Source organism: Pseudomyrmex gracilis, unplaced genomic scaffold (genome assembly GCF_002006095.1).
Source record: "Pseudomyrmex gracilis isolate BER0280 unplaced genomic scaffold, ASM200609v1 scaffold_19, whole genome shotgun sequence".
NCBI classification, from domain to species: domain Eukaryota; kingdom Metazoa; phylum Arthropoda; class Insecta; order Hymenoptera; family Formicidae; genus Pseudomyrmex; species Pseudomyrmex gracilis.
In genome coordinates, this window is record NW_018020603.1 from 782,863 (window position 1) to 798,365 (window position 15,503).

At 39.8% G+C, this 15,503-nt stretch overlaps 1 protein-coding gene across 3 annotated transcripts in view; it reads right to left on the bottom strand.

Annotated features, from left to right (window-relative positions):
- Positions 1-15,503, bottom strand: part of LOC109851673 (retinal guanylyl cyclase 2) — a 49,812-nt gene continuing 34,309 nt past the window's right edge. For 2 of the 3 annotated variants that reach the window (XM_020421972.1, XM_020421974.1), the window contains exons 8-23: positions 14,770-15,065; positions 13,764-13,866; positions 13,335-13,437; positions 11,983-12,177; positions 11,044-11,124; positions 10,765-10,941; positions 10,322-10,481; positions 9,613-9,762; positions 8,579-8,750; positions 7,984-8,124; positions 7,592-7,784; positions 7,189-7,360; positions 5,732-6,002; positions 4,523-4,534; positions 2,993-3,609; positions 1-2,433 (exon numbers count right to left, since the gene is read on the bottom strand). In XM_020421972.1, the coding sequence (XP_020277561.1) occupies positions 2,174-2,433; positions 2,993-3,609; positions 4,523-4,534; positions 5,732-6,002; positions 7,189-7,360; positions 7,592-7,784; positions 7,984-8,124; positions 8,579-8,750; positions 9,613-9,762; positions 10,322-10,481; positions 10,765-10,941; positions 11,044-11,124; positions 11,983-12,177; positions 13,335-13,437; positions 13,764-13,866; positions 14,770-15,065 (3,103 nt within the window). In that variant the 3' untranslated portion in view covers positions 1-2,173. Of the gene's footprint in view, positions 2,434-2,992; positions 3,610-4,522; positions 4,582-5,731; positions 6,003-7,188; positions 7,361-7,591; positions 7,785-7,983; positions 8,125-8,578; positions 8,751-9,612; positions 9,763-10,321; positions 10,482-10,764; positions 10,942-11,043; positions 11,125-11,982; positions 12,178-13,334; positions 13,438-13,763; positions 13,867-14,769; positions 15,066-15,503 lie in introns of those variants that run through there. The other variant, XM_020421975.1, reaches the window with a different exon arrangement.

Sequence of the window (15,503 nt, forward strand, 5' to 3'; positions counted from 1 at the left end):
AGATGTATCGCATTTTATTTTCAAAAAAAAATCCAAATTTTTTCTGAAAAGATAATATCGAGAAATATATTTGCGCTTTTTTCTTCTGCTATAAATGAAGTCTATTCATTTCTTTTGTGTGTAAAGTCTTTATCTATCTACTTGTGGTTAAAGTGTTATCCACTCTGTTCGCAGAACGCCCACTCGTCTCGAGAAGAACGTGCATTTGTCACTCCGCTCGCTATATCAGCATACGTTCGACAAAATCGAATGTTTATTCGATTATCGCGAAATTATTAGGCCAGAAATTAAGTAACGACAATCGCACGTACTTGCTGTGATCGACGAAGCGCTTTCTCTTCTGCCTCTTAATCGCGTGAGGTAAAATTTAAATTTAAATTTAAGAGTAATCGAACCTGTACAGTTAGCACCTCTCCAATGATTGGCACTAATACACTTGATTGATTTTTTCTAATTAACATTTTTTGTCTATGGTTACTTTTGATATTATTACCCAAACAGCGCATATGTCTCTAAAAGCTGACTAAGAGATGACTTAAAAACGTCTTATTGTCTAGACATCTTTAAGACGTCTTTTGGCTTTTTTGTGCTGTCTGGATTGTCTGGATTGTTGGGTTATAATTTGGATTTTTTTATGACATTACATTTACTTTTGAATTCTTTAGTTGGCACTCTTGAAAAAAAAAAAAAAAAAATTGACAGGTCTTTAAAGTGCCAATAGTTGGGTGTTTTACTCTCTAGTGTCTGTGTAATAAACTTTCTTTTTAATCAATATAACGTTAAAATCTATCAATTGCATTGTGATCAAGATGATCATTAGATACTTAGAGAGTACGTACATACAAATAAACACGTTGTTCAACGTGCTAACTCTTTCTGCATCAGATAGGCAATAATAATTTTTTTCATATCAAGACGTAATCAGAAAATTAAGAATGTAATTACTTGGTTGAATATGTTTCTCCTGAATCATATTTGTTACTTTACCTGTGTGGAAATTTTTTGTCAACAGAGAATCCATGTTGAGTTTATGAGGGAGATTCGAATGGAAATTTTCTTACCTTGAAATATTGTATAGACGCATCTCGGGGAAAGGAATTTATTATGTTGACCCCATTCGACCTCAGATTCTTCGGTTTGTAGACACATCTATCCAGAATATATACGATTGTTGATAACTATAGAGCATAGAGATAAAAAAATATCGTATACATATGCATATTATGTTATAGAAAATATAAATTTTTAATTCCTAGCAAAAAGTAAAAATCGATCTTATGGAATATTGTGTGAGAAATCTGAAAATAAGAAATACCGTTATTCGCTAAACACTCTTAGTGTTTTGATATATGTTTCTTAAAAAATAAATTAATATCTCGAAGAACAAATTACGGCGCGGAAATTTAACAAACGCTCTTAAATATCTCTGAGAGCTTTCGAATACACCCATAATAATAACATCCGTTAAATGTCCGCGCTGTCTGACAACGCGGATCAACGAGGAAATCGCAGATTTTCGTCACGAAATGACGATCAGACTTTACCGTTAACTGCTGAAAATTACCTTTACCGATAAATCGTTTTTTTTTAAATACGCAAGATTGACAGGTACAGACACGTCGGAGGGAATTCAGAGAGCAAAGTTTTTGTTCCGTAAGAGTTCTAACGACATTCTGCATTAACAATTATTTATAAATAGTTTTTATAACACACTTAGTCATTAAATTTTTTATAACCACGGTTTATACTTCCCTGCCCGCGGGTATTACAAACACCAATATAATGTACATACACTCAGATAAAAATAGTTGGAGCAGCAACGAATTACAACCTGGTAATTTACGCGCGCGCGAATTACTTTTCGTTTTTTTACAAAAACACGCGTTCTTTTAAATCCGTGAATCCTTCAAATCAAGTCGCAATCAAGTTTTCGACGTTTCTTTCGTCGAATCTAAGAGTCAGCTTTTTTTTCGTGGCTAATCTCTTATCCTTTATTAATTTTTTTTTTTTTTGAGTTTAAAACTAGTTCACGAAGATGAGATAAATCATACGCGCGAATTTTCCGTGTGAATTATTCGCTGCTCCGAACACGCTCGCGCGTTCCATTTTGCGTTCTGGATATTATTCTTTTTTTTTTATTTTTTTTTTTTCACCCTCTCTTTCCTACGAGAGTTCAATGCAACGACAAGGATTCGACGGATAGAGAAACGGAGGCGGCGTGGCGATAATTCTGAAGAAGGGGCCCCGGAGTGGCCGGACCCCTTGACGGCACTTCCACGATTTTCTCCAAATCGTTGGCCGCGCCCGCGCTGTTCTGCTTGTAGAGACGAGGAGTCGATCTCTGCGGAGGCAGTTCCGGAATTATAGACACCGGATCGTCTGGGCGGTCCAGACTAAATTGCCTCTTGAGCATTCGGCAGCCCGGACCTTTTCCTAAAATTGAAGAAAATAACAGTATCATTTGATAGACGCACGCAAAATTCGTTCTTTTAGCTATTTATGCGAGAACTTTTTATTTTTTCGAACACCCTTCCCAACAAATCAGATACGTTTTTAGTGGTTCTTTTTTGGGATTACAATTTTATATTTTCCGCTGATTCATATCCCGTACTTTTTCCCGAGGACCTACACAATGTTCGATAAGATGAACTCCGAACTATCGAGAGAAGTGAGATTCGGAGCGAGATTCGAACTCTCGCTGCTACAATATTTTCCGAATTCATCTCTCTTCTCAACATCTTTTCACGTAAACTGTCAAAAACTATCTCAGTCGTAAACGTGGACATTTGACGTGTAAATAATTCTACTGAGAAATGAAGCTCGGACGTGTCAAAATATTTTATTTACGCACTTCAAATATTTTATGGACACTTACGGACCATATACGTTTTAGAGGAGATTTATAATTGAAAAGGTTAGGAATTTAATATTTATAAAAACAATTTCTAGACTTCAAAGATCAAAGGTCGAGCCGCTAACTTTCGACACGTACCGTGATGCTCGTTAGGCGACAGACATCTATAGTAATTGTACGGCGTGCTGAGGTCGTTTTCGTCTATGCAGGTAGCGGCGAAGCGACGATGTCTCGACAGCGGCTGTCGATACGTAGCCGAGCTCGGGACCGACGTGAGCGAGCTCGTCGACGCGCCAAGAATCGCCGCGGTCGCCTCGGCGCCGGAAATCGAAGATGACATGCCGAGAGAGATCTGTGTGTCGCCAGACGTGCTCTTGTTCACGACTCCCCCGTAAACGCCCTCGCTCGTCCTCGTCACCGAGTCCTGCTTGGCCTGGAAAGTCTCGATGAAGTCGCCGCTGGACTTTAGCGAGTAGCTGGGCAGCAACACGCGCTCGTCGTGCACTGAAACAGCGACCTTTCTGGTGCTAATACCGGTCTCATCCAATGATGAGGTTCGGCTGTTGATGTTAGCGTTGATGCTGCTCACGGAATCTTGACGATCCGGTTTGACATCCGTCATAGAGTTCGTCTCCGTCGTTGTTGGTTCTTCGGGGGTCTCATCTTGCGAGGGAATTACTGGCAATTGCGAACCCACCGAGCACTCACCCGACACTCCGTTCTGCTGACTCTCCAGAATCAAACTTTCGTCGAGCCTTTGGGAATTCGGGGAAGACGTGAGCAATATGGACAGGATGACAATATGACTTATAGCTTTCGCATTTTGACAAAACGAAGAGAGCAAACATAATAAAGAAACAGTATATACAAGTATAAAAAATATATAAAAATATATTTTTTTCTATATATTTTTTCTAATTGTTACTTGATATCGCAAAAGAATTCGCAGATTTCACGTGTTTTCGCAGTTTATAGACGAAAACTCGTGTATATAAAAAATGGTTTTTCTTTTATATACAATGTTGTGTTCTCTCTGCACACTATGGAAGTGCAGAATTTCCTGTGCAAATTGACATTGCTAAAGAGTCCGGGTTTGTTTTGTCACGAATAACGTCACGATGTTTCCACGACGTGCATCGCGCGCAGAACTGACGGTGGAAACAGTGGATATAGAATGGTTTATAAAAGTAATTACAACCGGGGGAAAACGATATGATGACATTACGAAGAGCCGTAACTTTATTCGAGAAAAGGAATAAACTCGTGTAAGAACGTGGGAGAGGCAAGTTTCAGAGTAATTGACATTTTGACGGAAATGTCATTCTCATGCTAATAGTCTTCCGCGAATATTTATTCATGCGCCGTTTTCGCATTTGCATTTTAGCTGAACGCCGCTCGCGTCTAATAACAACATTTGCAATGAATCTTTCATTTAAACCTATCTATATGTTAACGTATATGGATGAGGATATATGGAAGGATTCAAATGAGAGATTAAATGGGACAATGTAAACAAATGATAAGGATAAACAACAAACTTTGTAACAAGAGTTGGATAATAAATTGGTCCGCATGCATCATCCGTAGATAATTTGTCAAGTGATGCGGTCGATTCGAGCAATAATATATTACAAAGCAACAATTTGTTATTCGAAATTATCTACTTACCCATGATTTTCCCTGAATACCGGCACAAAATGGAAACAGATAAAAGGATTATTAAACATCTGAAAAGCAAACAATACGAATAAAGATATAACACAATACAAAAACGAAAAGAGAACAAAATATTATTGTAATTATTAAACATAATTCTAATTTGTTATTCGGCTAATTGCGTCTCAACTATAATTACATTAGATGTAGCTATCTCTCTCGGTCATTTATTTGCGGAAAATGAAAGAAGTAATTAAATTCCTTCTGAAGTTCCGCTCGCAAAATTGCAGAACAAAGTTCTGACTTTTATTATTCGTGCAAGCTTTAATCAGCGCGAACTATTTAACTTGTCATTTTTTTTTTGTTCCGCGCTGCCCAACGCAAAGTGAAAATTTATCTCGTATATAATACATCGAGGTAGCTATTTTTCTCAGATTTGGTTCCGTGCCATCGGCGGCCGAAAGGTTGACGATGTCGGATTGGAAAAATCCTACATAATGTAAACGTTAACTCTCCGAGATTATTATCAGCTTTTTCCTGCTTACGCACGCCATTAAGTAGGTCACTTTTTGCCCATGGGTATTATAAGAGAAGAGCTCGTGCGCGCGGTAAACTTCGTTGTTATATCACTTTCATGCACGTTGAGCAATTATACGTAAAGGAAGTAAAAGTCGAGCGGAAATTACGCAGGTTTCATCGTACAAAAAAAAAAAATTAAAACAAAAGAATTCAAAAATACATAATACTTATACAAAAAAATCATTTTTAAAAAAACCACCTCTCGAACACGTTCGATAATTCGCTTAATAAAAGAAGTTAAAGGTCGTTAATTAAATCCGACCCTATTCTCTGACCGAATCGAAGAGACGAGACGTGTACATGCGCCTATATACCACGTCGACTAAAGGCGCTTGGGCAATCTTTTATATCCCGAACTATCTCCGTTACTCCTGCGAACATTCCGAAACGCTGGAGCGCGATGAAAAAAAGGGGTGCGACATCCAGCGTGAGATATAAAAAAAAAAAAAAAAAAAAAATAGGCTATTGCGCAATAAATTAAATTTAATAAGGTCGCCCGGATGTGCGTGAGCGTGAAATCATAACGGGGCGTCTACGCGGCGACCCCGTGAAAATCCCGTTTCGTAGAAGCCTGAGAAGCCGCGGTCGAGAGATAAGACGCGGGAGACGTTGGGAATTTGGAAAATGTCCGTAACGGCTTACCCGAGAGGTGGCGGCTTGGGAAGCTCCTTGTCAAAACCTTGCTTGCCGAGCAGCCAGTAGGTCGGCATTTTGCCTTTACCCTTGACGTCGGTGGGCCCGCGGTATTCTATGTGATAACCGCCGACCTGCATCAATCGATCCCTCGTCGCCTGGCTCAGATGGACACGCCACGGCGCGCCGGTCGACTCCATTCTCGAAGCGGTGTTTACCGTGTCGCCGAACAGACAGTAGCGCGGCATCGTTAAACCCACCACGCCGGCACAACACGGTCCTGCCGAAGAGACAGTACGAAGGAAGGATTGATAAAAGTTTTCGATACGACGCGTAGATAGCGACGGTAGTACCACATTGCTGTTGACATTAGGTTTTGTTGGAATCGTGGAGATGGCCGTAGAAATTTTTGAAAAAAATTGCAAAGTTTTATTCGATACAAGTGATTTGTTTTTAGAAAAAAGCGTTGCTAACTGTTGTACAATGTACACAGATTGTGCGCGTTATAAAATATAATCATTGAGGAAATGTTACATTAATGAACACGCACACACGTGATTAACTACCAGTTGACACGCACTGGTTGCCAGTCGGTCGAGTCATTGAAATCCAGTCACGCGCGCAATAATAATTAAAATATCTCGTGACTTGTTATTTTTTGAAAAAATAAATGAAACTTGTTGTGTTGCACGTAGTATTTGCACGCGACAGCTCGCCAAAATAAACCGTTTTCAGTGATTTTTGACAATGCACTTCAACTGTCGCAAAAATTTAGTTGGGGGTTTCGAATTTATATGGCGTGTAATTTGTATTTATTTCTGTTTCCGAAAAAATGATGCGGAAAGAAGTTTTCCAGCCACATTGAAGTCTTCGATGCTGTAAATAAGCAATTTGGCGAACTGTCACGTGAACATACGATAAATGAGCTAGAGTTTAACATTATTTCTTCCGAAAGATAAAACTTGTCAACGACACAAACAATGTGATATTACTGTCGCCACGCGCCGTTTCGGATATTTATCAGTCCCACGTAAGTGGATTCCTTCGCCTTAATATTGTACTTCCGCGGCTACTCTGTGGTAGATATACGTGTCGCAATTGCAGCATTCCATGTCTGGATTTATTACTTCGTACCACGAGTGTGTGATTTGCATAAAATAAAAGTGACATAAATTAACCCTTTGAACCCGTTATTCTACTATACAGATGATGAGAAGGGTTTAAAAGGTTATTAGAGACAAAGTTTGAATTACTTAATTCAAATTTTTCCACTGGCATTCGAAAATAAATTGAAAAGATAATTTTTAAAATTTCATTTTGCCTGATTTGAATTTTTCTTGAAATTTTTACATACATAAACAACCTGTATATTCGTATAAAACTGTTGCGTAAAAAAAAGTAAAAGAAATTATTGAGAATCTTTTAAAAAAATGAAAGGAATTGTTTAAAAATCTCAAGAGGCTAACCCGTATGAAGACCGATGCGAAGTCTAAGTGGCATGTTCGGAAGGTGTTTCACCTTAAATTTTCCACTTTGATGTAACAGGTCAAGTGCCATGGTAGCAACTTGGGTAGCGTGATCGGGTATCCTCACGGGACATCCGCCCACGACCATGTAGGCGTCTCCTATAGTTTCTACCTGTGATATTCGAATCGCATTCTGTGATATCAAAGCCCGAAATATATTTTCAGATAAAAGTTAGAAAAAACTTATGTCTGACACACGTTCATTAGATTGGTCGTTGAACAAATGTTTTTTTTTTTTTTCATCTAACTGACATTTTATTAAAACAAATTTTGCAAGTTAGTTTAACAAATATTTACATGTTGTTGCATTATAAATAACATTTAAAATTTGTCAAGATATTACCTTGTAGACCATATACGCGTTAATTGTGTCGTCGAAGCAGGTGTAGAGATCGTTAAGAAGATCGACCACCTGAAAAGGCGTCGAGAGCGCGGATATCGTCGTGAAACCGACGATGTCCGAGAAGTAAATCGTGACTTCGCGAAACTCTTCAGGGTCGACCGGCATGCCGAGTTTTAGTTTTTCAGCGACCGAACTGAAAGCATTGTGCCGAAGTTTACTTTCTCTCTAAATCTGTTTAAGGAAAAGATTGAAAAATTTTTTCCTCGAGTTTTAATTTCGACAATCGAAAGTTCATTATCAGTTTGCTCAATCAAATCACTTTCGAAAACGAAATCTCCTCCGTGAAATGGAAAAAAAAAAAAAAAAAAAATCGCGAGTCGTCCGTCATTTACCTCGGTAACATTCTATTCAATAGCTGTTCGGTTTTCTTTTTCTCCATATCGAGCTGTTCCGTTCGCTCGCGAATAAGTTCCTCCAGGTTGTTCGAGTACTTCTCGAGCATTTGGAACATCGTGTCCACGAAGTTTACCTTTCTGGAAATAAGACGCGGGGTTTGATTGTTAACGGTGGCATCCTTGATTGTTAATCGCGATAGTTGTCGAGTGAAGTTTACACAGAGTTAGAGATTTCGAGTACACACAAGATTAAATCAAATAGTTTTGCTTACACATCGATATATAAATATCTTTTTCTTCTTCAAATTTTCTTTTCCAAATAAGATGAATTTGTATATTATTATACACACATCACTTATCATCATATTTATATTATAATAATAAGATGAATTAATTGCAGAAATTCATTTTGATGCAATTTAAAATTAATACTCGAGCAACTATCCAAACGTTTATGTTTTTAAATTACGAATCGATATGTAAAAAATCTAGATTCCGATGAAACTCATTGCTCCAGATCCGATCGGCGATATTTCCGAATATCGAATACGTTGCTGATCGATAATTAGATAGCGATTCTCGCCGATCTTACCTTCCGTGATTTAACTTCTTGAAGAGATCGTGAACGTCGTCGAAATCAGGCCTCATTTCAGCAGCTTCTGCCCAGCACTGGCGCATGATGTTTATAGCTTCCGGTGGCGCGGCACCTTTGCTGACCGACGGTCTAATCAGAGGCGGTGGTTTCATCACTTTCTCGATTATGTCTGTCAGACACGTGAGAAACCTTTCACTCTCGTGAACATATGTTTTTTTTAATTAAGTAACGGAAGCTTAACAAGAGAGCATATTTATTTTATCAGAGTATTTAAAATTTTACATCTGCACTCTTGTAACCAAATCGTTATTAAATTAAGTGGATCGACACAAATTAAACATCTCAAGCACACATCACAGCAGGTCTAATTACAACTGCTCGCCTTTTTTTCCTACGACGATAATCGTTTTATCGAAAAACAATACGCGGAGAATTGGCTCATTGTTTTGTTTAATTCTTTCGCTATCACACGGGCGACTAAAGTCGCTCGCCACAAAAAGCAGTCTAAAAAAAAGATCAGAATAACGTAATGCAATTAACAACCGTTAGCTTTGACTGCTTGCGCGTGAAATATACACTTGTGGGCATGACAGACCAGTTTGGTAGGATCGGTCTGACAGTCAGACTAAAGGGTTAATTTATCATAGTTCCTATATATTTTCTTGACATTGATTGATACGTGTGTGTGTGTGTATAAGCGCGTGGAATTTCCTCAGTGAGTTAACGTGAGTCTTGCTCTCGGAGTTTTCTTTTGCATTATGCAAATTTTAACTATATACTGCAAGTTAACTATTTACGAAAAAACTAGTTACGGAAAAACCGTTTTGAAAATAAAACCTCGATTAATTTATCGCGTAATCAAAATAATTAAATTCTAATAACACATGAGATAAAAAAAAAAAAAATATTAAATTCTAAAGACAATAATTTTCTCAGCGGAAATTATTCATCAGAGTAGAAAAGAAGAGTCTAAATCTTAAATTTTTTTTTTTTTTTGTCGTTAGAGTATAAGAACGTCGCGGATATATTACCTTCCGGAGACAGAGCGAGCATACAAAATGGCTCCCCGCGAACAACGACTTCCTGCATGATAATTCCGAAACTGTAAACGTCGCCCGGCTGGCTTCCCTTTTTCCGCAGATTCTGATGCCTAAGCAGTTCCGGCGCGGTCCACAACAGATCTATCGAACAACATCTGGTATTTATTTAATATCGCAACCGATACACAGTATTGTTTGATTGAAAACGTTCGCTCTTGTGCGTCAATTATTTTATTTTTATTCTCCCATACTCGCATTGAAAATCTCATTTCGAATGAATTTTTTATTTTTAATCAGAGCAAAAAAAAAAATAAAAAAATAAAAAAAAAATGAACACGCGCGATCTGATTTCAAATTACTTTTATAAAAATGTGAGCAATTGTACTCGAGCGAAACTTTTATGTAGGACGCGCAAATACTTAATAGAGCTTGCCGAGTATCAAACTTTATTTGCGATGTGATGAAACAACGCAGAGAGTTTATTAATTAATCACAATAATACAAAAAACATTCTCTCTCTTTTTCTCGATGATCTGCATCGGATTGTTGTATTTCGCGTTTTTTTTTTTTTTTTTTTTGTTATTTATCCGAGAGAGAGTTTTAATTAATATACTTTATTTTTCTGACGGAAAAAAAACGTCGAGTCCGCTCTGAGGAAGACAAAATAAAACGCAGCTGAGAACTGAAACAAAGAACTTACCCCGAGCTGTTTTCGCCGGCGGCGTGATGTTTTGCGCTTCATAAAACGCAGGCAAACCGTAATCGGTGACTTTCAAGACCCATCTTGCGTCGATCACGCACTTCCGCGACGTCAGATAGCCGTGGACACGTATCGGTGTGCTATGAAGATACCTCATACCCTGAATATGAACAAAATTCGAGCTATCCAAAGATTTTAACTTTAAAAAACATTGACACATCGAGAATCAATTAAAAGTGAGATTTCAGAATCTCCGAAAGATGCCATCTCGGAGACTTAACAAATTTGACCTTGAGTTTTAATCCGTAATTCCAAGCGCGCGCGAATAACTGGCGCAAATAACTTCTTGACTTTCCTCTTTCTTTTCAAAATCTTTCGGGCGATATACGCGATTGCCATGAAGTTAAACGTATCGTGTAGTAGCGGATTACGACTCTACTTACCCGCACGAGATCGGTGAGCAGGGATAATCTGAAGGACCAGTCGAGTTTAATCTCGTCCTGGACGAGCACGTCCTCCAGAGAGCCCCTCGAGCAGTATTCCGACACTAGACAAGGTCTCGTAGGTTCGTTAAGGCATCCGATCAGAGGATTGAGATTTTCATGTCGCAGCCCGTGGATCTGTCAAAAAAAATAAAGAAAAACGAGGGGAAGTGGAACAAAATTCGATCTTGAATTCTAACTCGGAAGAACGAATGAATAAGAGAGGATGTGCGCCTTTACCGTGACCAGCACGTCCATGGCCTTGTTCTTCAGTTCGAACGTACCTTGAAAGGGCAGTTCCTTCAATTGAACCAGATCACCCTAAAAGCAAAAATCGGGAGAATGGGATTATTAGTTCCGGTTCAGTTCTGGTACAATATTAAGATCTGTGGTTTTGAATCTCTCGACGCTAACCCCCGTTAGCAGAAATGATCGATGATGAAACGATTGAAAAACAAAGAACTAGAGTGGATCGACTGGCGCGCAGTTAAAATGCGTTTTAATAACGCGTTATCAATCTTCATTAAGCGCGAGCGTTTCTTATCGGTCCGATCGTATTACGGGACTCGCGGTATTAATCGGTGCCGTCATATACGGGACACCGAGCGTCTGCGAAAATGAATATCGATGTGTGTCTCGTATATTCTCGGCGCCATCGCATAATACCACACGTCATGTCGGGCGGAAAATTCTCAGAAGTGATCAAGGATGAAATTGTTTGCAAGGGCGAAAGTACACGATGTGGGACACCGATAATCTCTCGGAAAGCGCGTATATAGGACGTTTCAAGTATCGCACCCGCTTCGAATTTCATTCCCCATTTTCAAAACACAGAATCAAATTGAATATTCGAACACAATCAGGAAACTTCAACGCGTCGTCCGAAAAGTTGCTCGCACATTTGTGTTTCCGCGCTCGCATGTAATTACTTGTCTAATTTTATTTACTCCGCATTATATATCAGGCGGTTGCAGAAGTTATTCAAGCGTAACTTAATCAACGCGAAAATTCGATTAACACTGCGCTAAAATCTGGCGTGGAAGGAAGACGACAAGTTATTGGGTTTCACACCCGCGATACAACGTTATCGTCGTCGTCGTCGTCGTCGGCAGTGCGAAGTGTGTCGAGTGTGCAGTCGCGTTATTGACACGTGGTGATGTGGCTTAAGGTAATACTCACGTTATACCTAGCGCGTGGATCTTTGAAGAACGTGTGTCGCGGCATGTTTCCGCCGCTGGTCTGCAGATACGGCCGCAGGGAATTGACGCTGCCGCCGAGTTGTAGCAAATCCGGCTTCTCGCCCACTTCCGGCCCGCCAAACTCCTGCAGCTGCTGCAGCCAGCAGCACAGCATCGCCTCGATGCCCTCGTCTACCTGTGCGATAAAATGCGGAAGCCGGATCGAATAGGATACGAGGTAATAGAATCGAGTAGGCGAGCGTTTTGTAGAAACGGTTTGCCGGTCGGAAAAGCCTCAATCCTCTGATACAATCTGATTCTCGACATGAAAAAAGGCTGCAAATGCGGCGGGGAAAGAGGGTGGAAAAAATCTCGGAAAAAAAGCGATACGCTTTATATACTACTTTCCAAGCAAGGTGCTGAGAAAATATTTATGTTAGTTTCGCACTTCATGAAACTCATGCACTCTCTCTTTACGAGATTTCTCAGAGTCTGAGAATGAGAGAGTGAGTAGAGCTCCGAGTTCGAGGAAAAATCATTTTTCGCGCGGAAACAAGGCTCTTACATCATCCCTTTATAAAAGTTTTCACAAGCTTGCGGTATAAAATTATGAGACGTTGACCGACAAGTTTTTTTTTAGATATAAAATTACAAAGAATGCGTATAATACGTAATTTCGAGAGCTTAATGTGTAACGCTAGCGTGTCGGGGGAATGTTTAAAATTTAAACCCGGGTTGTGTTCAAGCCCGGTGAACTGGCGTTGACATTTAGCAATTTTATCGGATATTTCTAGACCTAGACCGATATAATTTAGGAGTTCACGTAGCGAGCGATCTCGTGTGAAATATATCACATCAGAACCGTGGCAACCGTTCTTGCGTAAAACTTTCCACCACGTTTATATCGCACGAGAAATTTTCTCCGTCGCAACAGTAAGAAAAAGTTAGCCGATGTTGTTAACACAATTCTCTTCAATCCTGACTCGTATGAAAAACCGTTTTCGCATAGAACGACGCGGATTACGGTCGCGTGTAACAAAAGGATTATCATCCGTGTGCGATAATAACAAGTAAAAAATCATCACAGAAATTTTCTAACAAAACTTCCGCCTCTCTGCTGAGCTCAACGACAAATCTTGAGTTTTTTTTCTGTCGTTTTGCAAAACAATAAAAATATCAGAAACATGAATTTCAAGCGAGTAATAATTTTTTGGTTCGTGCATAAAAAAAAAAGAAAAAAAAAAGAGTACGTTTAAACGTACTTGTTTGAAATCACAATGCCGTGCAAAAGTTCTTCCATTGTTTTAAACGATGGTTGTGCAAAGGTTAAAAGCCAAACGAAATTTCACTCACCGTCCTCGAATCTACTGTAGGCACTTGAGGGAAAACAAAATCTGATGTTGTCAGAATGATTTTGTACGGGCCTTTGGACATCCTCTTCTTAAGCAGCCGCTTCCTGCGATCACATCGCGCGGAGAATATAATTCAACACATCCGGTAGAATGTACCAGTTTTTTGAAGGTTTTTTGTTTCTGATTGTTTTCTCATTTGGCTCAATAAAGATTATTACTGTTATCATTATTAAAGTCGCAAATGGTGCTAAATTATTTACATCTACATAAATCACAACATATGAATTGACCTCAGCTCTTGAACTTTGTGTGTACGTATTTAAATCGAATATATAAATAAAAAAATATTACGTTCTCTTGCGCAAGAGCGAAAGAGTTTAACTGTCGGCTGTGATTGATGTTTTACATAAATAATAAAGTGATCGCTCACCGGATTATAATCGCGACGGCGATGGCGACAAAGGTGAACAGCAGCGACCCCAGAATAATAGCTATGATATGTGTGGTGCGGAAAGACATGTCGGGCGAGTCATCTGTTAAATAATTAATACACTGCATTATCTCGTTATGGCGTTATCAGGCAGTTATATTTTCGGATACGGAGGGAGCTGAGAATTTTATCGATCTCGACAGCTGGCGGTGAAAGGGACAGTCCCTTCTGCGTGCTTTTTCCCCGTTTCCATAATTATCTCATCCTATTTTTGGCAGTGAACCTTCTTGTGCCGCAACGCGGTCGCACGGCCATCGCGTTAGACAGAATCCGTTAAATAATAAACGAATCGCCGCCTTAAACGTTTATCTCACAAAATACATCATGTGACATTAATTATATTACTTAATTACTTAATTAATTATACTCTTAATTAATTTATACGAAGTAATTACTGTGTTTTGTTGATTATTTTGTCAAGCTTCTCTCTCGAAAAGCAATTATCTGATCGAAAAATGGTTGGAAATATATATATATATATATTTCCGCTCGTCAACATACAAGGGGCGATTGATAAGTACAGTAGTTTCCGCGTTTGTCGTTGATAAGTTTTTTTTTTTTTTTCAGAAAAACAAATGTGAAACGCGCTTGTTCATTATCGCATGCGGCGCGACAGCTCGCCAAAGTAGACGCGCTCTCATGTGATTTTTGGCAACGCACCAAATCACGCTTCAACTGTTGCAACGGATAAAATTTACGAGTTGAACTTTCGAATTGCCGCCTCATCCGTCTTATTCCGCCAGAATAAGTGGGACCTCGCGTAAGCGATTTCCAGTTATTTGCGAATCTGAACAGTCGGATCGATCGAGAGAAGTTTTCGAGCAGTTGAAATCTTCTTTTCGATACTCATCAATCGCTCCTTCCGCGCGATGATTCTTCAGTATAATCGTAAGAAAGTGCTTTCCTCCTTCTCACACAAGTGTCGCAAATCAACTCTGAAACTCACCCGGGCAATCGTCGACGTCGCAGGACGAGTCAGATGTTTCGACCTGCGTCTGGTTGAGAAACGGTACCGCGCTCAGCTGTTGAACCAGCAGTCGTTGATGTTGCTCGACCACCGCGAGCATTGGGTGCCAGCCGGCGTCGCGCCAGCCCAACAGGGCGTACGTGTACATCTTGTTGTTGTGGCCGTCGAGGCTGCTGTTGTCGCGCGTCAGCACCGTCAGCGATTCATTCAGTCGATCGAGCAACGCCAACGTCGCGTAATTCTGCGTGCCATTGAAGACCTTCCTCACGTCGTACCTGCGTAAAACGTCGGCCAAGAACCAGTTTCGTAGAAACTGTTCGTCGAACTATTCTTGTACGAAGGCGACGCAGCGTCGCGACGCTCCGCCGTGACGCGCCGCGCGAACCCGTTCCCGTTAGCGAAAGTTAATCATGAGGCGAATTACACGGATGAGCGCTCGCAATTAACTCGGCTCGAATGATTCGACAGGCGCGATTTGTATTATAATTCAGGATCGTAGTGTTTGCGCGCGCAGTCGGAATCTCTCGTAATTACGTAGCGTCGAGTTTAGAACGAGGGATAAAAAGTCTCTAAAAGAGAGTCAGATATCCTTTCGTCAGCAGGAACGAACTCCACGTTTGTTCTTCCAACGTTTTACTTGAATCGCGCGAAGTATCAGACATGTTGTTCGTGTTGTTACGTTGACAGTTTTTTTTTTTTTTTTTTTTTTTTCC